The sequence below is a fragment of the Salmo trutta genome, chromosome 24 (genome assembly GCF_901001165.1).
Source record: "Salmo trutta chromosome 24, fSalTru1.1, whole genome shotgun sequence".
In the NCBI taxonomy this organism is placed as follows: Eukaryota; Metazoa; Chordata; class Actinopteri; order Salmoniformes; family Salmonidae; genus Salmo; species Salmo trutta.
Genome location: NC_042980.1, coordinates 21,845,574 through 21,868,626, shown reverse-complemented (window position 1 = coordinate 21,868,626; position 23,053 = coordinate 21,845,574). Strand labels below are relative to the sequence as shown.

The 23,053-nt window shown below is 42.3% G+C and overlaps 1 protein-coding gene across 25 annotated transcripts in view; it reads left to right on the top strand.

Annotated features, from left to right (window-relative positions):
- Window positions 1-23,053, top strand: part of neb (nebulin) — an 80,080-nt gene that overhangs the window by 14,633 nt on the left and 42,394 nt on the right. For 20 of the 25 annotated variants that reach the window (XM_029711482.1, XM_029711492.1, XM_029711473.1 and 17 more), the window contains exons 20-71: window positions 187-294; window positions 495-593; window positions 856-960; window positions 1,204-1,311; window positions 1,431-1,742; window positions 2,300-2,506; window positions 2,697-2,801; window positions 3,167-3,274; window positions 3,395-3,706; window positions 4,806-5,012; window positions 5,221-5,325; window positions 5,440-5,547; window positions 5,667-5,978; window positions 6,087-6,293; window positions 6,410-6,514; window positions 6,751-6,858; window positions 7,002-7,313; window positions 7,447-7,653; window positions 7,775-7,879; window positions 8,040-8,147; window positions 8,357-8,668; window positions 8,806-9,012; window positions 9,124-9,228; window positions 9,327-9,434; window positions 9,521-9,832; window positions 9,921-10,124; window positions 10,323-10,427; window positions 10,611-10,718; window positions 10,851-11,162; window positions 11,251-11,454; window positions 11,653-11,757; window positions 14,702-14,809; window positions 14,942-15,253; window positions 15,342-15,545; window positions 15,744-15,848; window positions 15,962-16,069; window positions 16,188-16,499; window positions 16,638-16,841; window positions 18,227-18,331; window positions 18,502-18,609; window positions 18,945-19,256; window positions 19,383-19,586; window positions 19,783-19,887; window positions 20,067-20,174; window positions 20,439-20,750; window positions 20,886-21,089; window positions 21,244-21,348; window positions 21,463-21,570; window positions 21,662-21,973; window positions 22,113-22,316; window positions 22,509-22,613; window positions 22,848-22,955. In XM_029711482.1, the coding sequence (XP_029567342.1) occupies window positions 187-294; window positions 495-593; window positions 856-960; window positions 1,204-1,311; window positions 1,431-1,742; window positions 2,300-2,506; window positions 2,697-2,801; window positions 3,167-3,274; window positions 3,395-3,706; window positions 4,806-5,012; window positions 5,221-5,325; window positions 5,440-5,547; window positions 5,667-5,978; window positions 6,087-6,293; window positions 6,410-6,514; window positions 6,751-6,858; window positions 7,002-7,313; window positions 7,447-7,653; window positions 7,775-7,879; window positions 8,040-8,147; window positions 8,357-8,668; window positions 8,806-9,012; window positions 9,124-9,228; window positions 9,327-9,434; window positions 9,521-9,832; window positions 9,921-10,124; window positions 10,323-10,427; window positions 10,611-10,718; window positions 10,851-11,162; window positions 11,251-11,454; window positions 11,653-11,757; window positions 14,702-14,809; window positions 14,942-15,253; window positions 15,342-15,545; window positions 15,744-15,848; window positions 15,962-16,069; window positions 16,188-16,499; window positions 16,638-16,841; window positions 18,227-18,331; window positions 18,502-18,609; window positions 18,945-19,256; window positions 19,383-19,586; window positions 19,783-19,887; window positions 20,067-20,174; window positions 20,439-20,750; window positions 20,886-21,089; window positions 21,244-21,348; window positions 21,463-21,570; window positions 21,662-21,973; window positions 22,113-22,316; window positions 22,509-22,613; window positions 22,848-22,955 (9,183 nt within the window). The remainder of the gene's footprint in view (window positions 1-186; window positions 295-494; window positions 594-855; window positions 961-1,203; window positions 1,312-1,430; window positions 1,743-2,299; window positions 2,507-2,696; window positions 2,802-3,166; window positions 3,275-3,394; window positions 3,707-4,805; window positions 5,013-5,220; window positions 5,326-5,439; window positions 5,548-5,666; window positions 5,979-6,086; window positions 6,294-6,409; window positions 6,515-6,750; window positions 6,859-7,001; window positions 7,314-7,446; window positions 7,654-7,774; window positions 7,880-8,039; window positions 8,148-8,356; window positions 8,669-8,805; window positions 9,013-9,123; window positions 9,229-9,326; window positions 9,435-9,520; window positions 9,833-9,920; window positions 10,125-10,322; window positions 10,428-10,610; window positions 10,719-10,850; window positions 11,163-11,250; window positions 11,455-11,652; window positions 11,758-14,701; window positions 14,810-14,941; window positions 15,254-15,341; window positions 15,546-15,743; window positions 15,849-15,961; window positions 16,070-16,187; window positions 16,500-16,637; window positions 16,842-18,226; window positions 18,332-18,501; window positions 18,610-18,944; window positions 19,257-19,382; window positions 19,587-19,782; window positions 19,888-20,066; window positions 20,175-20,438; window positions 20,751-20,885; window positions 21,090-21,243; window positions 21,349-21,462; window positions 21,571-21,661; window positions 21,974-22,112; window positions 22,317-22,508; window positions 22,614-22,847; window positions 22,956-23,053) is intronic. The other 5 variants (XM_029711486.1, XM_029711487.1, XM_029711488.1 and 2 more) reach the window with 5 other exon arrangements.

Here is a 23,053-nt window from a genome sequence, read left to right as displayed (position 1 = left end):
ATAGATCGATTCATTAATTGATTAATTAATCTGGTTGATTGATCGAATTGATTGATCAATTGATTTGGTTTGCTTTCATTCTAGTAAAGGTCTGGGGAAAAGGTTTTAATAATATTGGAGCATTTCAAAAATGGTAGAAGTATAATGAAAGTAATACTCCCACTTGGTTATTTTCACTCACTACAGAATGAATACCATTCAGACTACAACAACTTCACCAAGGGATCCGGTTGGGTCACCTTCGGCTCTATGGAAGTGGAGAAGGCCAAGAAAGCCGGAGAGATCCTCAATGAGGTAGCTACTACAACATGATCTAGTTCAAGGTTTAAGTTTATTTATTATAAACCATACCATAACTCTCACAATTAAAACACTATAAGTTGTAAAATATGTTTTGTTATGTACAGTCTTTTCTTGCCTTGAGAATATAAAAACACAACAAGATTGGTTTCATCTGCTTTGACCTATTTGTTCCCTTTTTTCCTCCACTTCAGAGAAAGTACCGTCAGCACCCAGACACCATCCCGTTCACTTCCATCGCTGACCATCCAGTTATGATGCAGGCCCAGGTCAACCAGCTAATGAGAAGTGATGTGAGTATTATAATATTAACATTATTGGATGATAGAATCGTGTTATTCAGATCATTTAGACATCATGGGGCGGTTTCCCTGTGTCGAGAAAACTGTTTACTTCATAGCGGTTACATATTCAACTTAGTACAAATACGATTTTTTTAAATATAAATAAAGATGAAACAATCAGTAATTCATTTGTTTGGATGGAACACCTATTTTATATCTATAAATATGTGTTTGTGCACTCAATGCAATTTGTATTCTTCTTCCCCTGCAGCTTCACTACAAGAAGGGTCTTGAGGAGATCCACCAGAAGTACTCTCTGCCTCATAATGACCCCCAGTTCCTTCAGGCCAAATGCAACGCCTACAACATCAGCAAGGTACTGTTAACCAAGACTGATAAGTTATGCCTCATATTCATATTTAATTGAATGAATTATTAAATGTTTTATCATATTATCACTGCCTGCCCGTTATATAAAGAGCACACGACTCTGCACTGTGTAGACATCTTTCCTCCACACACAACTGTGCCTTCTTGGGTGTGCACTGTATGCCTATACTGTGTTGTATTACTGTCTCATGGAAATAGTGTATTTATTTACCGTATTGCTTTATTTCAGAATTACTACAAGCAAAGCTGGGAGGAAACCATTGCAAAAGGCTACGACATGAGGCCAGATGCTATCTCTGTCATCCATGCTAAGCACGGCAGACATATTGCCAGTGATGTAAGTATGCAATAAATCACCAGGACAACATAAAAAGCTGTACAGGATGTAGTCAACAACAATGTTCCTACGTTGAATAGTGTCAGATTATCTGATCATTTTTTACTTGTTCCTTTCAGATCCAGTACAAGAAAGACCATGTGAAGGGAAGAGGCAAACAAGTGGGCTGCCGTAATCTTCAGGATGACCCCTTGCTGGTGCACTACATGCAGGTGGCCAAGATGCAGAGTGAGAGGAACTACAAGAAGGACTACCACAAGTCCAAGCTGAAGTACTGCTCCCCAGTTGACATGATGAGTGTTGCACATGCTAAGCAAGCCTCCGCAGTGCAAACCTATACTGGCTACAGGAAGGTCCAACACCACTACAGTCTTCTCCCTGACTCCATGAACCTTGAGCTGGCTCGCACCATGAACACCAACGCCAGTGATGTGAGTACTCTGACTCCTACCCAGGGATAGAACAACATTATTTTCTGACTGGCCAGAAGGGCAATTTCTACCCAGGTGACATTCTACTAGTGAAGTGTCCAAAATCTGTGCCATACAGTATTTGAAAAGATAACGTTTTAAGGGCTCCCGAGTGGTGCAGCGGTCTAAGGCATTGCATCTCAGTGCTAGAGGCATCACTGGTTCGATTCCAGGCTGTATCACAACCGGCTGTGATTGGGAGTCCCATAGGGTGGTGCACAATTGGCCCAGCGTCATCCAGGTTAGGGTTTGGCCGGGGTAGGCCGTCATTGTAAATACGAATTTGTTCTTAACTGACTTGCCTAGTTAAATAAAGGTTAAATAAAAAATAAAAACGTTTCACTGGCCTGGTGGGCTAGTTTGGCACATTTTCTACTAGTCTGGTTGGAAAAGTACTCGCCTCCGGCCTTAAGAAACTCTAGCTTTAACTTGTAAGTTGTAATGCTGAATCTTAGATTTTTATTGTAGTGACTTTTTGCAGCATTTCTCACATTGTCTCCTCCCCTTGCCGGATGCAGGTGAACTACAAAGCGGATTGGGAGAACTATGTGAAGGGAACTGGCTGGATCCCTATCGGATCCATTCCAGTGGAGCTAGCCAAGCAGGCCGGCGCCGCTCTGGATGAGCACAAGTACAGGCAGCACCCTGAAAACTTTAAATTCACCAGCAAGATGGACGGCATGAATATGGAGCTGTGCAAGCAGAACCAAAAGATTATGAATGTTGTGAGTAGTATTTACTTACTAGGAAGGCCAAAAATGTAATCCATGGTTGTCCATTGAATTGAATGTTTCTATTGAATACATTTGGTTGAAATACACTTTGTATTAAATACATTTTGTTGGATGGAATTTAATTAAACTGAACAGAAGTGTTGATTTAAATCTATTGTTGTTTTGATGTGTCTTTTTGCAGCATGACTATAAAGCCAGTGGAGAGAAGTTCCTGCACACCTACAATCTCCCTGCAGATGCACCAGAGTTTATGCAAGCCAAATACAATGCTGTCAACATCAGCAAGGTTGGTTACATGTTGATCACAGTCCATACTATTATATACCTTTGCTATCATACACAATCAATACACATATATATCCATGCATTCATTGAAATGTGCCTTTATTTATACTGTATAGTTGGTTATATGTTGACTGATTACAGTCCTATTTTACACACACACACACACACACACACACACACACACACACACACACACACACACACACACACACATATATATATATATATATATATATATATATATATATATATATATTAATTGAATGCTTTTAAACACAGTTAATATACACATATTCATTGACCATGATGCATTCATTGAAATGTGTCTGTAAGTAATGTGTTTATTTCTCGTTCTCCTCATCACAGAACTATTACACATATGCTCACCGTCAAGACATTCTCAAAGGACACCAGATGAAGGCAGATGCCATCCCCATCATGGCTGCCAGGGCCTGCACTAATATTGCCAGCAATGTACGTATGAATTGGAAAAAATTCAAAATCTGTATTTCGGTTTATTGATTAACCATAGTTGACCATAATCATGACATGCTATTCATGGTATTTACATTCATCATTGTATTTCCTGTACAGTACAAGTACAAGCTGGCGTACGAGAAGGGAAGAGGCAAACAAGTGGGCTGCCGTAATCTTCAGGATGACCCCTTGCTGGTGCACTACATGCAGGTGGCCAAGATGCAGAGTGAGAGGAACTACAAGAAGGACTACCACAAGTCCAAGCTGAAGTACTGCTCCCCAGTTGACATGATGAGTGTTGCACATGCTAAGCAAGCCTCCGCAGCACAAACCTATGCTGGCTACAGGAAGAGCCTCCACAACTACACTCTTCTCCCTGAGGCTATGCCTGTTCAGCTGGCTCGCACCATGATGGAGATCCAGAGCAACGTGAGTTCATTTCAATATCCTTGCCATTCAATACCATAATGATGGTACGAAACCAGGCTTGGCTGTGTAAGTGTACTATCGACCTGTGTGCATAAGCAGTAACAACTATCGATCCGGTGGGCATCAGCACTAACCACATCCATTGCTGACAATAGTAGTAATGATTTTTGTGAACAATAGTGTATTTTGAGTGAGAGGTACCTGTCCTATCCTGAAACCTGACCTGTTCTGATACCTGTCCTGATATCTGGCCTGATAACTGTCCTGATATCTGGCCTAATACCAGTCATGTCCTGATACCTGACCTAATACCTGTCCTGATACCTGTCCTGATACCTGTCCTGATACCTGTTTTGATACCTTTACTGATACCTGTCCTGTCTTGATACCTGTCCTGATACCTGTCCTGTTCTGATACATGTTGTGATACCTGTCCTGTTCTGATTCATGTTGTGATACCTGTCCTGTCCGCATATATGCCCTAATAATTGTCCTGATACCTTCCCTGATACCTGTCCTGTCCTGATACCTGACCTGTTCTGATACCTGACCTGTTCTGATACCTGTCCTGATACCTGCCCTGATATCTGTCCTGATACCAGTCCTGTCCTGATACCTGTCCTGTCCTGAATCCTGTCCTGATACCTGTCCAGAATCCTGTCCTGATACCTGCCCTGATAACTGTCCTGATACGTTCCCTGATACCTGTCCTGTCCTGATACCTGTTCTGTCCTGATATAGGTCCTGATTCCTGTCATGTTCTGATACCTGTCCTGAAACCTGTCCTGTACCTGCCCTGATACCTTTCCTGTCCTGTCCTGATACCTGCCCTGATACCTGTCGTTATACCTGTCCTGATACCTGTCCTGATACCTGCCCTGATACCTGTCCTGATACATGTCCTGATACATGTCCTGATACCTGTCTTTGTACCTGTCCTGATACCTGTTCTACAAACCTGTTTTAATACCTTTACTGATACCTTCCTGATAGCTGTCCTGTCCTGATACCTGTCCTTATAACTGTCCTTATACCTTTCCTGATACCTGTCCTAATACCTGTTGTGATACCTTTCCTGTTTCGCTGTGTGTCTCTACAGAACACCTATAAGTCTGACTACAACAACGTGTACAGGGGTTCTGGCTGGATTCCTATTGGCTCTATGGAGGTGGAGTTGGCTAAGACAGCCAAGACAGCCCTAGATGAGCACGGCTACCGTGTGCACCCCAGCACCCTGAAGTTCACCAGTCTGACTGACCAGATGAACATGGCCCTTGCCATGACCAACACCAAGTTACTTGATGATGTAAGAACTTAAACTAACTTTGATTATCGTTTATTGTTTTTTTAGGATCTATTTTAGCCCACCAAGGCTAGTCTTTCAGAAGTCATACATTTATTGAGTTTACATACAAGATATGAGGAAATGAATGGTTTTCATGTATTTATTCCATGTATTTTATTCCCTACTATGGATGTTGAATGTGATTACCTTGTTCTTTCTCTCTGTGCAGGCTTCATACAGAGCGTCTGGCGAGAAGTTCAAGCACACGTACAACCTGCCTGCAGACAGCCCTCAGTTCCTCCAGGCCAAGTACAACGCCCAGACCCTGAGCGAGGTCAGTACACACCCACAAACACACACAGACTCAATTTCTCTGACATTTTAAAGATGTGCAAGTATTGCCTATAGATAGGCGATGTTTGTCTGTGGTTTCTTTGATTTCTCCTAGTCTCACTACAAGCACAAGTGGGTGGAAGATATCGCCAAAGGCTACGACATGAGGCCAGATGCTATCTCTGTCATCCATGCTAAGCACGGCAGACATATTGCCAGTGATGTAAGTATGCAATAAATCACCAGGACAACATAAAAAGCTGTACAGGATGTAGTCAACAACAATGTTCCTACGTTGAATAGTGTCAGATTATCTGATCATTTTTTACTTGTTCCTTTCAGATCCAGTACAAGAAAGACCATGTGAAGGGAAGAGGCAAACAAGTGGGCTGCCGTAATCTTCAGGATGACCCCTTGCTGGTGCACTACATGCAGGTGGCCAAGATGCAGAGTGAGAGGAACTACAAGAAGGACTACCACAAGTCCAAGCTGAAGTACTGCTCCCCAGTTGACATGATGAGTGTTGCACATGCTAAGCAAGCCTCCGCAGCGCAAACCTATATTGGCTACAGGAAGGTCCGACACCACTACACTCTTCTCCCTGACTCCATGAACCTTGCGTTGGCTCGCACCGTGAATGCCAGTTGCAGTGATGTGAGTACTCTTTATGCGACTTCAGCCTAGTACTAGGGGTGTACGTTTTCTGTTAAAAAGCTTTCGGTATCAAATACTTAATTTATTTGCCTTTGTTTCATTCTCCAGTACGAGTACAAGTCTGACTGGAACAACTATGTGAGAGGAACGGGATGGATTCCTGTTGGCTCACTGCCGGTGGAGCTTGCAAAGGTTGGCGCGGACATCCAGAGTGAACATAAGTACCGTACACACCCTTCCAAATTCCAGTTCAAGAAGCTGATGGACTCCATGGACATGGTCCTGGCCACTGACAACAACAAGATCATGAACAAGGTAAACTATAAACTGTAACACCATATTGGAAATTAAAAACAGATGTTTAAAATGTGATGTTTTCTCGTTTGTCCTAATGCTATTATTTATCTGTGTTTGTTTCAATTACATTGCAGCAAGAATACACCAAACAATGGCACAAGGACAAGCTCACAGTCCATGTGATGCCAGATGCCCCTGAGATTGTCCTGGCCAAGGCTAATGCTATCAACATGAGTCAGGTATGATCATCACGTCACATCTCCAATGCCACTACTAACTAATACTGTATACGACGGCATACTCGTTGCCCCTTTCTAACTAGTTACTGTAGTTTTAATGATAATCTATAGAATCAAAACTACTTTCAAATGTCTGAAAGTCAGAGACATTCAAACTGTAATTTAAAAGTAAGAACCATGCATTTAATAGTCCTTTTTTGCCTCTGTTTCTAAGCTGTGTCTATGTACTTTTTCAGAAACTCTACAAATCCGGTCTGGAGGATATGTATAAAAAGGGCTACGATCTCAAACCTGATGCCATTGCCGTTCTGGCTGCCAAGAAAGGCACAACCATTGCCAGTGACGTAAGTGTAAAATCATTTCATTTCTGTTTGCTTGCTGCATAGATCCTGTTTCCTTTCACTTTAATCAGCTATCAACTGTGTAGAGAATGAATGTGATCAGATGCTGCTTCTGTAATTGACTAAACACCTGTATATTTTTACAGTACAAGTACAAGCTGGCGTACGAGAAGGGAAGAGGCAAACAAGTGGGCTGCCGTAATCTTCAGGATGACCCCTTGCTGGTGCACTACATGCAGGTGGCCAAGATGCAGAGTGAGAGGAACTACAAGAAGGACTACCACAAGTCCAAGCTGAAGTACTGCTCCCCAGTTGACATGATGAGTGTTGCACATGCTAAGCAAGCCTCCGCAGTGCAAACCTATGCTGGCTACAGGAAGGTCCAACACCACTACACTCTTCTCCCTGACTCCATGAACCTTGCGTTGGCTCGCACCGTGAATGCCAGTTGCAGTGATGTGAGTTCAGCAGTTACATAGTAACATAGTGCCAACTAAACATAGTAAACATTGGTGATCAATTATACATTGTTGCCACTCATATTATTGTTTTGCTAATCACCCGTTTCTCAACTCTAATGTCTTTCTGTAGTACGAGTACAAGTCTGACTGGAACAACTATGTGAGAGGAACGGGATGGATTCCTATTGGCTCACTGCCGGTGGAGCTTGCAAAGGTTGGCGCGGACATCCAGAGTGAACATAAGTACCGTACACACCCTTCCAAATTCCAGTTCAAGAAGCTGATGGACTCCATGGACATGGTCCTGGCCACTGACAACAACAAGATCATGAACAAGGTATGCTCAGACCGGACGTGTACGTTTGTGAAAAATAAAGCTTTTATCACAGTTTGTTTCTAATGTTGTGTCTCATAATGAGAGTCTAGGTTAATTGATTGGTGAATCATTTTGATTGCAGCAAGAATACACCAAACAATGGCACAAGGACAAGCTCACAGTCCATGTGATGCCAGATGCCCCTGAGATTGTCCTGGCCAAGGCTAATGCTATCAACATGAGTCAGGTAAGGCTACCTTTTTCACACGTGTGTTACTATCTATCATCAAAATATTCCTCTTTGTTTCCACCATGCTTTTGCAATATAACTTCAAATATGTCTTGGAAGTATTTAACAAATGTTATTGTTGGTCATATTTTCATCAATAGTTTCTCCTCCATTCCAGAAAACCTACAAAGCAGGTCTGGAGGCAATGTATAATAAGGGTTATGACCTGAAGGTTGATGCCATCACCATCCAGGCTGCCAAGCAGGGCACCAAAATCGCCAGCGACGTGAGTGACTCAGACCAACAATTAAAAGCCTTTAAAACCATTTTACAATGTGCTCCAACCTCTCCAACCTCTGTATGAGTATGTGAGTCTATCAGATCGGTTGGGATAAAGCAGAAGTAGAATTTCCATTGGACCTTGTGTCCAATACATTTTTCTTCTTCGAAATATTAACTTTCGTTCTGGGAATAATACATTGTTTATTTACACAGTACAAGTACAAGCTGAATCACCAGAAGAATAGGGGAAAACAAGTGGGCTGCCGTAATCTTCAGGATGACCCCTTGCTGGTGCACTACATGGAGGTGGCCAGGTTGCAGAGTGACAAGAACTACAAGAAGGACTACCACAAGTCCAAGCTGAAGTACCACTCCCCGGTAGACATGATGAGTGTTGCGCATGCCAAGCACGCCTCCACAGTGCAGACGAATGCTGGCTACAGGAAGATCCAACACCATTACACTGTGCTTGCTGATGCCATGAACGTGGAGTTGGCTAAGCAGATGCAGACGATCGCCAGTGATGTGAGTATTATTTTACTCATAAATACATAACATTCTGAGCTGTTAAACCACATCCAAATCTGTGAGAATGTTTTATGTTGTCCGTCAATTTTTTACTCTGTTATTTAGAACCTGACAGTATTTACTTATTTCTGCAGAATTTGTACAAAAGTGACTATGAGACTTACATCAAAGGCACAGGATGGATTCCCATTGGTTCTCTGGATGTAGAGAAAGCCAAAACAGCTGGCCTGATTGGCAGTGAGAAACTTTACCGCCAACACCCCAGCGGCTTCAAGTTTACCAAAGACATGCACTCCATGGACCTCGTCCTGGCCAGTGCTAACAATGCAATCATGAACAAGGTCATTCTTTGCATCTATGTCTATGCATACTGTATATGTATACAGTATATTATATACACCACATATACATGGTGATACATCAAAACACTAACAAATATATCTGTCTTATAGCAAACGTACATTGACACCTGGAATAAGGATAAGACCGCTGTCCACATGATGCCAGACTCAATGGAGGTGGTGTTGGCCAGAGCCAACAAGATCAACTGCAGTAATGTAGGTTGTTCCTTCCTTCCACACCTCATTGTATTGTTCATTTAGGCTGCATTGTCATAATTCAGTCATTCAAAACATGTTTTTATTCTCCTGTACAGACACTGTATAAGCTTGCCAATGAACAGGACAAGAAGAAGGGTTATGACCTGCGCAACGATGCTATTGCAATCCAGGCAGCTAAACTGGGCACATCCATTGCCAGCGATGTAAGTTAAACACTGTTTATTGAATAAATGGTGTGTGAACTTCAGTTTTTGAATGAAACCTAACTATCTCATTATCATTTATTAAGTTCAAATACAGGGCTGGCTACCGTAAGCAGATTGGCCACCACATTGGAGCCCGCTGCATCGAGGATGACCCTCTGCTCGTGCTGGCTCTGAACTCAGCCAAGATTGCCAGTGATGCTCTGTACAAGAAAGACTTCCACAAGTCCAAGACAAGGTTCCATCTCCCATTGGATATGATGGCCTTTGAGTTGGCCAAAAAGAACCAGATTCAGGTCAACCATGCCAAATATGTAACTCGCCTGCACAACTGGACCTGTCTGCCAGACTCCAGTGATGTCGTCCATGCCAGACATGTCTATGACATAGCGAGTGATGTAAGTAGGAATTCACTACATCATGTTTTTCCAGTGTAATTGTTTTTATTCTGGCTATTTTGACCTTTGTGGTATTGTTGTGTACAAGGCTGTGTACAAGGCTGATCTCAAGAGCCTGCAAGGTATCGGATGGGTTCCCATCGGCTCACTTGATGTTGAGAAGGCAAAGAAAGCCACAGAGGTCCTGAGTGAGAAGCTGTATCGTCAGCACCCAAGCAACTTCAAGTTCACCAGTTCAGTTCAAGACATGGGAATGGTTTTGGCTAAACAAAATAATGATAATGCCAACAAGGTATTTGACTAACTGGTATATCTTTACCAATCCTTTGCCTTCGTATATTTTCCCTGGTAGATTATATTCAAATAATGATTCCATCATTTAAACCTGCTTTAATGTAATCTGATCTCCCCTACTTTGCATTATATTTGAGACAATGATATGAAGAGGGACTTAATATTGTTAGTTTGAACTTGAAACTCGTTATTGCAGCAAGCGTACACTGAGGCCTGGGAGAAGGACAAGACCAAGAACCACATTATGCCAGATGCAATGGAAGTGGTTCTGGCCAATGCAAACAAGTCCAACTACAGTTGGGTAAGTAAATGATGGCACAAAGGTAACCCTCCCGATGAATGTATACGTTCAAAAATAATACTTATTGTTTTTGTTTTTTCTTCAGTAAAGTATGTTGTAACTTTGTTAAATGCATTTTAAATAAATTGTGATTTGATTTGAAATACCCATATATATGGATGTTTTATTTTCTTCTTCATACAGAACCAATACAGAAAAGCAATGGAAGAGGATAAGAAGAAGGGCTATGATTTGCGCAATGATGCCATTGCTATCATCGCAGCCAAGCACGGCAGGGAAATTATCAGTGATGTAAGTTCATTGAACATCTAGCCATCGTAACCGATTATATTTCTTAACTATTTCATGACACAATATATAAAATGTACTTCTGGAAAATTAAGAGAATCCTCAACACTGCCATTTCATATTTTCTTTCTGTAGCACAAGTACAAGACTGGCTACCGTAAGCAGGTTGGCCACCACATTGGAGCCCGCTGCGTCGAGGATGACCCTCTGCTCATGCTGGCTATCAACTCAGCTAAGATTGCCAGTGATGCTCTGTACAAGAAGGACTTCCACCAGTCCAAGACCAAGTTCCACCTCCCATTGGACATGATGGCCTTTGAGTTGGCCAAAAAGAACCAGATTCAGGTCAACCATGCCAAATATGTAACTCGCCTGCACAACTGGACCTGTCTGCCAGACTCCAGTGATGTCGTCCATGCCAGACATGTCTATGACATAGCGAGTGATGTAAGTAGGAATTCACTACATCATGTTTTTCCAGTGTAATTGTTTTTATTCTGGCTATTTTGACCTTTGTGGTATTGTTGTGTACAAGGCTGTGTACAAGGCTGATCTCAAGAGCCTGCAAGGTATCGGATGGGTTCCCATCGGCTCACTTGATGTTGAGAAGGCAAAGAAAGCCGCTGAGGTCCTGAGTGAGAAGCTGTATCGTCAGCACCCAAGCAACTTCAAGTTCACCAGCTCAGTTCAAGACATGGGAATGGTTTTGGCTAAACAAAATAATGATAATGCCAACAAGGTATTTGACTAACTGGTATATCTTTACTAATCCTTTGCCTTCGTATGTTTCATCTGGTAGATTATTTTCAAATAATGATTCCATCATTTAAACCTGCTTTAATGTAATCTGATCTCCCCTACTTTGCATTATATTTGAGACAATGATATGAAGAGGGACTTAATATTGTTAGTTTGAACTTGAAACTCGTTATTGCAGCAAGCGTACACTGAGGCCTGGGAGAAGGACAAGACCAAGAACCACATTATGCCAGATGCAATGGAAGTGGTTCTGGCCAATGCAAACAAGTCCAACTACAGTTGGGTAAGTAAATGATGGCACAAAGGTAACCCTCCTGATGAATGTATACGTTCAAAAATAATAATAATAATACTTGTTTTTTTCTTCAGTAAAGTATGTTGTAACTTTGCTAAATGCATTTTAAATAAATTGTGACTTGACTGCCATTGCTATCATTGCTTGATGCCCTCAATCTCACACAAATGATCAATGAACCTACCAGGTACAACCCCAAATCCGTAAACACGGGCACCCTCATAGATATCATCCTAACTAACTCGCCCTCCAAATACACCTCTGCTGTTTTCAACCAAGATCTCAGCGATCATTGCCTGCATCCGTAATGGGTCTGCGGTCAAACGACCACCCCTCATCACTGTCAAACGCTCCCTAAAACACTTCAGCGAACAGGCCTTTCTAATCGACATGGCCGGTGTATCCTGGAATGACATTGACCTCATCCCGTCAGTAGAGGATGCCTGGTTATTCTTTAAAAGTGCCTTCCTCACCATCTTAAATAAGCATGCTCCATTCAAAAAATGTAGAACCAGGAATAGATATAGCCCTTGGTTCACTCCAGACCTGTCTGCCCTTGACCAGCACAAAAACATCCTGTGGCGTTCTGCATTAGCATCGAATAGCCCCCGTGATATGCAACTTTTCAGGCAAGTTAGGAACCAATATACACAGGCAGTTAGGAAAGCTAAGGCTAGCTTTTTCAAACAGAAATTAGCATCCTGTATTACAAACTCTAAACATTTCTGGGACAGTGTAAAGTCCATGGAGAATAAGAGCACCTCCTCCCAGCTGCCCACTGCACTGAGGCTTGGAAATACTGTCACTATCGATAAATCCACTATAATTGAGAATTTCAATAAGCATTTCTCTACGGCTGGCCATGCTTTCCACCTGGCTACCCCTACCCCGGTCAACTGCCCGGCACCCTCCACAGCAACCCGCCAAAGCCCCCACCATTTCTCCTTCACCCAAATCCAGATAGCTGATGTTCTGAAAGAGCTGCGAAATCTGGACACGTACAAATCAGCCGGGCTAGACAATCTGGACCCTCTCTTTCTAAAATGATCTGCCGAAATTGTTGCAACCCCTATTACTAGCCTGTTCAACCTCTCTTTTGTATCGTCTGAGATTCCCAAAGATTGGAAAGCTGCCGCGGTCATCCCCCTCTTCAAAGTGGGAGACACTAGACCTAAACCGCTACAGACCTATATCTATCCTACCCTGCCTTTCTCAGGTCTTCGAAAGCCAAGTTAAGAAACAGATTACCGACCATTTCGAATCCCACCGTACCTTCTCTGCTATGCAATCTGGTTTCAGAGCTGGTCATGGGTGAACCTCAGCCACGCTGAAGGTCCTAAACGATATCATAACTGCCATCAATAAGAGACATTACTGTGCAGCCGTATTCATCGACCTGGCCAAGGCTTTCGACTCTGTCGATCACCACATTCTTATCGGCAGACTCAACAGCCTTGGTTTCTCAAATGACTGCCTCGCCTGGTTCACCAACTACTTCTCTGACGGAGTTCAGTGTGTCAAATCGGAGGACCTGTTGTCAGGACCTCTGGCAGTCTCTATGGGGGTGCCACAGGGTTCAATTCTCGGGCCAACTCTCTTCTCTGTATACATCAACGATGTCGCTCTTGCTGCTGGTGATTCTCTGATCCACCTCTACGCAGACGACACCATTTTGTATACTTCTGGCCCTTCTTTGGACACTGTGTTAACTAACCTCCAGACGAGCTTCAATGCCATACAACTCTCCTTCCGTGGCCTCCAACTGCTCTTAAATGCAAGTAAAACTAAAGGCTTGCTCTTCAACCGATTGCTGCCCACATCTACTTGCCCGCCCAACATCACTACTCTGGACGGTTATGACTTAGAATATGTGGACAACTACAAATACCTAGGTGTCTTGTTAGACTGTAAACTCTCCTTCCAGACACACATTAAGCATCTCCAATCCAAAATTAAATCTAGAATCAGCTTCCTATTTCGCAACAAAGCATCCTTCACTCATGCTGCCAAACATACCCTCGTAAAACTCACCATCCTACCAATCCTCGACTTCAGCGATGTCATTTACAAAATATCCCCCAACACTCTACTCAACAAATTGGATGCAGTCTATCACAGTGCCATCCGTTTTGTCACTAAAGCCCCATATACCATCCACCACTGCGACCTGTACGCTCTCGTTGGCTGGCCCTCGCTTCATACTCATCGCCAAACACACTGGCTTCAGGTCATCTACAAGTCTCTGATAGGTAAGGCCCCGCCTTATCTCAGCTCACTGGTCACCATAGCAGCACCCACCCATAGCACGCGCTCCAGCAGATATATCTCTCTAGTCACCCCCAAAGCCAATTCCTACTTTGGACGTCTTTCCTTCCAGTTCTCTGCTGCCAATGACTGGAATGAATTGCAAAGATCACTGAAACTGGAGATTCTTACCTCCATCACTAGCTTTAAGCGCCAGCTGTCTGAGCAGCTCACAGATCACTGCACCTGTACATAGCCCATCTGTAAATAGCCCATCCAATTACCTCATCCCCATACTGTATTTATTTATTTATCTTGCTCCTTTGCACCCCTGTATCTCTACTTGCACATTCATCTTCTGCACATCAATCACTCTAGTGTCTAATTGGTATATTGTAATTACTTTGCCACCATGGCCTATTTATTGCCTTACCTCCCTTTTCTTACCTCATTTGCACACACTGTATATAGATTTTCTTCAACTGTATTACTGACTGTATGTTTTGTTTATTCCATGTGTAACTCTGTGTTGTTGTATGTGTCGAAATGCTTTGCTTTATTCTTGGCCAGGTCGCAGTTGTAAATGAGAACTTGTTCTCAACTTGCCTACCTGGCTAAATAAAGATGAAATAAAATAAAAAATTGAAATACCAATATCTATGGATGTTTTATTTTCTTCTTCATACAGAACCAATACAGAAAAGCAATGGAAGAGGATAAGAAGAAGGGCTATGATTTGCGCAATGATGCCATTGCTATCATCGCAGCCAAGCACGGCAGGGAAATTATCAGTGATGTAAGTTCATTGAACATCTAGCCATCGTAACCGATTATATTTCTTAACTATTTCATGACACAATATATAAAATGTACTTCTGGAAAATTAAGAGAATCCTCAACACTGCCATTTCATATTTTCTTTCTGTAGCACAAGTACAAGACTGGCTACCGTAAGCAGGTTGGCCACCACATTGGAGCCCGCTGCGTCGAGGATGACCCTCTGCTCATGCTGGCTATCAACTCAGCTAAGATTGCCAGTGATGCTCTGTACAAGAAGGACTTCCACCAGTCCAAGACCAAGTTCCACCTCCCATTGGACATGATGGCCTTTGAGTTGGCCAAAAAGAACCAGATTCAGGTCAACCATGCCAAATATGTAACTCGCCTGCACAACTGGACCTGTCTGCCAGACTCCAGTGATGTCGTCCATGCCAGACATGTCTATGACATAGCGAGTGATGTAAGTAGGAATTCACTACATCATGTTTTTCCAGTGTAATTGTTTTTATTCTGGCTATTTTGACCTTTGTGGTATTGTTGTGTACAAGGCTGTGTACAAGGCTGATCTCAAGAGCCTGCAAGGTATCGGATGGGTTCCCATCGGCTCACTTGATGTTGAGAAGGCAAAGAAAGCCACAGAGGTCCTGAGTGAGAAGCTGTATCGTCAGCACCCAAGCAACTTCAAGTTCACCAGTTCAGTTCAAGACATGGGAATGGTTTTGGCTAAACAAAATAATGATAATGCCAACAAGGTATTTGACTAACTGGTATATCTTTACCAATCCTTTGCCTTTGTATATTTTCCCTGGTAGATTATATTCAAATAATGATTCCATCATTTAAACCTGCTTTAATGTAATCTGATCTCCCCTACTTTGCATTATATTTGAGACAATGATATGAAGAGGGACTTAATATTGTTAGTTTGAACTTGAAACTCGTTATTGCAGCAAGCGTACACTGAGGCCTGGGAGAAGGACAAGACCAAGAACCACATTATGCCAGATGCAATGGACGTGGTTTTGGCCAATGCAAACAAGTCCAACTACAGTTGGGTAAGTAAATGATGGCACAAAGGTAACCCTCCTGATGAATGTATACATTCAAAAATAATACTTAATGTGGAGATATCCATATATGTGGATGTTTTATTTTCTTCTTCATACAGAACCAATACAGAAAAGCAATGGAAGTGGATAAGAAGAAGGGCTATGATTTGCGCAATGATGCCATTGCTATCATCGCAGCCAAGCACGGCAGGGAAATTATCAGTGATGTAAGTACTTATTTTGTTATCATGTTATCACAAAGGAACTGACTATATCAATACTGTGTACACCTTTAATTTACTGAAATCCCCATTACATACTTTCTACCTTTTTGGTTCGATATAGTACAAGTACAAGACAGGCTACCGCAAGCAGGTTGGCCATCACATTGGAGCCCGCTGCGTCGAGGATGACCCTCTCCTCGTGCTGGCTCTTAACTCAGCCAAAATTGCCAGTGATGCTCTGTACAAGAAGGACTTCCACCAGTCCAAGACCAAGTTCCACCTCCCATTGGACATGATGGCCTTTGAGTTGTGCAAGAAGAACCAGATCCAGGTCAATGACTTCAACTACAGAACTCGCCTGCACAACTGGACCTGTCTGCCAGACTCCAGTGATGTCGTCCAGGCCAGACATGTCTATGACATTAATAGTGAGGTAAGTTTAAAAAGTTAATTCCACTCTTTCCTGTAAAATGTTTACTCACATTGTTAATGAAGCACCCAGGACTGGTTAAACCCAGTAATAAAATGTTTGAGATGGCAACATGAAATGGGAGTATGATATCCCTCTTAGGCGGTGTACAGGGCTGACATGAAGTGGCTCAGGGGAATGGGATGGGTCCCCATTGGCTCACTTGATGTGGAAAAAGCCAAGAAGGCCGCCGAGATCTTGAGTGAGAGGAAATACCGCCAGCACCCCAGCACTCTGGCCTTCAAAAGCCCCCTCGACAGCATGGATATCGTTCTGGCCAAAAGTAATGCCCAGATCATGAACAAGGTAACTTCAACTAACTTCTTCCAGCTAACTACACAGTTTCCTGTTACACCAGAATTCAACACCAAAATTCAATTCGAGGTTTTATGGAGCTGCCATTCTCATATGATATTTTGCAGCATTTCTACACTAAGACATGGGAGGACAAGGTCCACCCCAACACCAAGTCCAAGACCCTATCTAATACAGTTGAAGTCAGAAGTTTACATACACCTTAGCCAAATACATTTAAACTCAGTTTTTCACAATTCCTGACATTTAATCCCATTTAATCTTTGGTCAGATAGGATCACCATTTTATTTTAAGAATGTGAAATGTCAGAATAATAGTAGAGAGAATGATTTATGTCAGCTTTTATTTCTTTCATCACATTCCCAGTGGGTCAGAAGTTTACATACACTCAATTAGTATTTGGTAGCATTGCCTTTAAATTGTTTAACTTGGGTCAAATGTTTCGGGTAGCCTTCCACACGTTTCCCAGAATAAGTTGGGTGAATTTTGTCCCATTCCTCCTGACAGAGCTGGTGTAACTGAGTCAGGTTTGTAGGTCTCCTTGCTCGCACTGTAGATGCAGTATCTAATACATACACGGAGTGTTCAGCTCTTTCATAACATAGACTGACCAGGTGAATCCAAGTGAAAGCTATGAACCCTGATTGATGTCACTTGTTAAATCCACTTCAATCAGTGTAGATGAAGGGGAGTAGACAGGTTAAAGAAGGATTTTTAAGCTTCGAGACAATTGAGACAAGGATTGTGTATTTGTGCCATTCAGAATGTGAAATGACAAGACAAAAGATGAAGGTGCCTTTGAATGCGGTATGGTAGTAGGTGCCAGGCGCACCGGTTTGAGTGTGTCCCGCTGCCCCCCTGAGCGTCCGCGCACACACCACGTCTATTTCTATGGGCACAAGCACTGTTCATGACATAAACTGTTCACACCCTTCTTGTTGGTCGAGAGAATATTGCAGGTTTAAAGCTTATTTCCTGCAATTCTACACATTTTGTCATTACATTTGGGGTGCAGAGAACATTAAGCAGTTTTAAAGCCCATGTCTAATGTGCATTCATGTGATATTTGTGTGACCAAAAAATGACAACAAAATGGGCTTAAAAACCTAAATAAAAAATGGGCTAATTGACCTGGACATTTCTGCCAAGTTATAAATAGCTCTCTAAGGTATGCAATGACTGACATGACAAGAGGAACTGATGACGCACTACCCAATTTAGAAATTATACCTTGTGCATTCTACTATTACAACTTTCAAGAGTAATTTTAAAGCCAGACTGAGTTGCTTAAAAAAAACCATATACATATATATATAATTGTTTTATTTATTATTATTATTTTTCATAACATAGCAATTTTTATCTCGTATTTCAGCGCCAGTATGTTGAGCAATGGGATGCTGATAAGATCAAAATCCACGTCGGCAATGAGCTTCCAGAGCTTGTGCTGGCCAAGGCCAACGCGATCACCCTGAGCAACGTAGGTCTTCCTTACTTTACCTCAATCTGTTTTCGTTCACTCAAATTGATCTAGTTTTAGCTATATCTATATATGTACTGTATATCTGTCTTATCTATCTAAATATCTCTAAACCTCTTCAATGTTTTGTGACTCGTTTTTTAAACGCTTGTTCTTTCTCCTTTTTATAGAAACTGTACAGACAAGGATTTGACGAGACCATCAAGAAGGGCTATTACCTTCCGGTCGATGCTATCTCTGTCAAGGCTGCCAAGCATGGCAGAGAGATTATCAGCGATGTGAGTACTGTATTTTTGTCCCCCTTTTTTCACATGATTTTTTTTCATAATTTGACCATTTCCAAAGTCTTAAGCTACATTATCATTGATGTAAGCAAACCTTTTAAGACATTTTCCTAATTATTAAAGTGCTAAGGAAGCGTTATACTAATAACAATTTCTGAATTGAATTCCTGAATCAATTAATGAAAGTGAATTACTCAGGCATAAATACACTTGGAATGTCTTCTTTGAAACACTGACAAATTTATAATGAAAGGATGTTCAATAAGTGCACCCTTGTCTGACTGAAGTTGGTACACAAACTCGAAAAATTATCTTCTGATCTCTTTCAGTACAAGTACAAGGCTGGATACAGCAAGCAGGTTGGCCACCACATTGGAGCCCGCTGCGTCGAGGATGACCCTCTGCTCATACTGGCTATTAACTCAGCCAAGATTGCCAGTGATGCCCTGTACAAGAAGGACTTCCACCAGTCCAAAACCAAGTTCCACCTCCCATTGGACATGATGGCCTTTGAGTTGTGCAAGAAGAACCAGATCCAGGTCAATGACTTCAACTACAGAACCAAACTGCACAACTGGACCTGTCTGCCAGACTCCAGTGATGTCGTCCATGCCAGGAGGGTCTACGATCTGCATAGTGACGTAAGCTTCTTCTCCATATACTGGATCAAATTCTTGTTTCTTTTCCATTAACAACTTACAATTTTTTTTATGTCTTTTAGTAAGTGTGATTGTTTGTTTGATTGATTGATGCTTTCCACCCTTCAGGCTGTCTACCGTGCCGACATGGAGTTCATTAGAGGTACTGGCTGGGTCCCCATTGGCTCTCTGGATGTGTTGAAAGCCAAGAAAGCTGCAGAGATCCTGAGCGACCGCCTTTACAAGCAGAAACCAGATACTCTTAAATATACCAACGACATGCACTCCATGCCTATGGTGCTGGCCAAGGCTAATGCTGAGATCATGAACAAGGTTGGTGAAATGTTCAATACATAAATACTTTTTGAACTATGTCTCTCACTCAGATCAGTGGTTTGGATGGTCAATCTTGCATTTCTGGTAGCTTTTTTCAAGCGTCTTTGGGTCTGACAAATGCGATATTAAAATGGCATGTAATATTACCTTATTATTTTCTTATAACATAATAATGTTTTCTCTTGTTTTTCAGGGCAACTATGTTGCACAATGGGATGCTGATAAGGTCAAAATCCATGTCGGTAATGAGCTTCCAGAACTTGTGCTGGCCAAGGCCAACGCAATCAACATAAGCAACGTAGGTCCTCTTTGCTTCCTTTGCTACATACATTACTATATTACACTTTCAACAGCTGATGTGTGGCCAAAGACTTTATCTGAAGCTCTAGTAATTAATAATATCTCTAGTACTGTTCTAGTAATTATTAGTAATGTGTTGGCTTTGTTTCTAAGCTGTGTCTCTATATACTTCTTCAGAAAACATACAAATCCGAACTGGAGGGGATGTACAAGAAGGGCTATGACCTGAAAAACGATTGTATCGCCATCAAAGCTGCCAAGCATAGTAGAGAAATCATCAGTGATGTGAGTACAGGATATGTTCCTCCTTTTTTCATATTATTTCAAAAAAATTCAAGCGGTTGATGCAAACAGATTATCATAATTTATGTGATGTTGACTTAAAGTACAAGTATATGCTTTTTTGCCTCTATATAGTACAAGTACAAGATGTCAGTACTTATTTTGTTATCACATTATCACAAAGGAACTGACTATACCAATACTGTGTACACTTTTTATTTACTGAAATCCCCATTACATACTTTCTACCTTTTTGGTTCGGTATAGTACAAGTACAAGACAGGCTACCGCAAGCAGGTTGGCCATCACATTGGAGCCCGCTGCGTCGAGGATGACCCTCTCCTCGTGCTGGCTCTTAACTCAGCCAGAATTGCCAGTGATGCCCTGTACAAGAAGGACTTCAACAAATCCAAGACTAAATTCCACCTGCCAGTGGACATGCTGACCATTGAATTGGCCAAGAAATGCCAGATCCAGGTCAACGACTTCAACTACAGAACTCGCCTGCACAACTGGACCTGTCTGCCAGACTCTAGTGATGTCGTCCAGGCCAGGAAGGTCTATGCTCTGCATAGTGACGTAAGTAGATTATGATCACTCATTAAGATGATGAGGTGTCGTGTGGGCTACACCTATCATTTCAGACAAATATTATACCGCTGACGTTTATTTCCTGACCAATTGTTCTCTCTCTGTTGCTCTCATATAAAACAGGCTGTGTACAGGGCTGATTTGGAGTGGCTCAGAGGCACTGGCTGGGTCCCTATTGGCTCGATCGACGTTGAGAAAGCCAAGAAGGCCAGCGAAATCCTGAGCGAGAGGAAATATCGCCAGCACCCAAGCAACTTCAAGTTTACCGCCAAAACCGACGGCATGCCTTATGCCTTGGCTGCGGCCAATGCCCAGATAATGGACAAGGTAAAATTACTTATTTTTTTCAAATGTGGAGGGAGATTGAACTCAGGTATACATACATTCAGATTCACAGGATGCAGAGATTAATATTGAAAACAGAGGAATAGTGAAACACATTATTTTCTTATAACATTGCCATCCTTTTCTCATATTTCAGCGCCAGTATGTTGAACAGTGGGAGGCTGATAAGGTCAACATCCACGTCGGCAATGAGCTTCCAGAGCTTGTGCTGGCCAAGGCCAACGCGATCATCCTGAGCAACGTAGGTTCTCCTTACTTTGCCTCAAGCTGTTTTCGTTCCCTCTAGTTTTATCTATTTCTATATCTATATGAGCTAAAGGTCTCGCAACCTCTTCAATTTTTGGTGTTATTTCAGAAACTCTACCGTGAAGGATTTGACGAGATGATCGGACAGGGCTATCACCTGGATAAGGATGCCATTGCTGTCCAACATGCCAAGAAGGGCAGAGAGATCATCAGTGATGTAAGTTTGTATATCCATCTCCTCTGAATGAGCATAGGCAGCAATCATAAAAAAAACAACTCAATACTTAGCTAGTCCTCTCTTTTTTCAGTACAAGTACAAGGCCGGCTTCCGCAATCAGTGTGGCCACCATGTTGGAGCCCTATGCATTGAGGATGACCCTCTGCTTGTGATGGCTGCCAATGCCGCCAGGATTTCCAGTGATATTCTCTACAAGAAGGACTTCCACCTCACCAAGACCAAGTTCCATCTCCCACTTGACATGATGTCTTTCGACTTGGCCAAGAAAGGCCAGTCCCAGATCCAAGAATTCTCCTACAGAACTAAACTGCACAACTGGACCTGTATGCCAGACAACACTGATGTTGTCCAAGCCAGGAAAGTCTACGATCTGCATAGTGACGTAAGTACAGAGAATTATAGTCCAATCCGTATTGTCTATTGCTGGATCCTAACCTATCGACCATTGAAGTTCAACCAACTATTACACTACTATCCCATCAGGAGTAATGATTACCTGAACCATGGTTCCTTCCTTCCAGGCGGTGTACAGGGCTGATCTGGAGTGGCTCAGAGGGTGCGGCTGGTTGCCTCAGGGTTCTGTGGATGTCATTAAGGCTAAAAATGCCCAAACCATCCTCAACGAAAGGCTGTACCGCCAGCCCCCCAGCTCTATCAAGTTCACCAGTGTCATTGACTCTCCAGAGATTGTCCTGTCGAAGCAGAATGCTGAGACCCTCAGTGGTGTGAGTACTTTGTTTTTTCCTATTGAAGTGTCCGAGTAGCCAAACCTAACCTGTTCTCTTGGTCTCTTTGTAAAAATGCATTTCTAGTAACAGCGGAGATCGAGATTTTGTGAAATATAGAGCTAGTCTGCGATAACAATGGTTGGATTTATCATTAACTCTTTGATTGTGTGTGTTTGTTGCTTTTCACAGAGGAAATATAGAGAAGTTTGGGATACTGAGAAGACCAATATCCACCTGAACAATGACCTACCTTCTATAGTGCTGTCCAAGGCTAATGCTATCGCCATCAGCAACGTAAGTCTGCTTAACTGAACGCTTTGCACACTGCCAAGGCACATACTGTGTCTTTTGTTTTATTTATAGTATTTTCAGAGTGCAATGAACATATTCAGTCAGCAATAATATAAAGACATTGATTCAGATACACATATAAAGAAACCTGTTGAGATTTTTGGTTCATACGCATATAACAGTATTCCCAGATATTATTATTTGACTCACTGACTCAATGATCTTTCCATTTCACAGAAACTGTACACTAAGGATTGGGATGCCGACAAGGCTAAGGGATACCACATCAAGGAGGACGCCATCGCTGTGCTGAAGGCCAGAAAATCTAGAGACATCATCAGCGACGTAAGAGAAAATAACTGAAGTCTGCGTCCATTTCATTTAGGTCACTTGATTCAATGGAGTCAATGGAATTAACTCTCTGATCCCCCCTTTTTTCACTC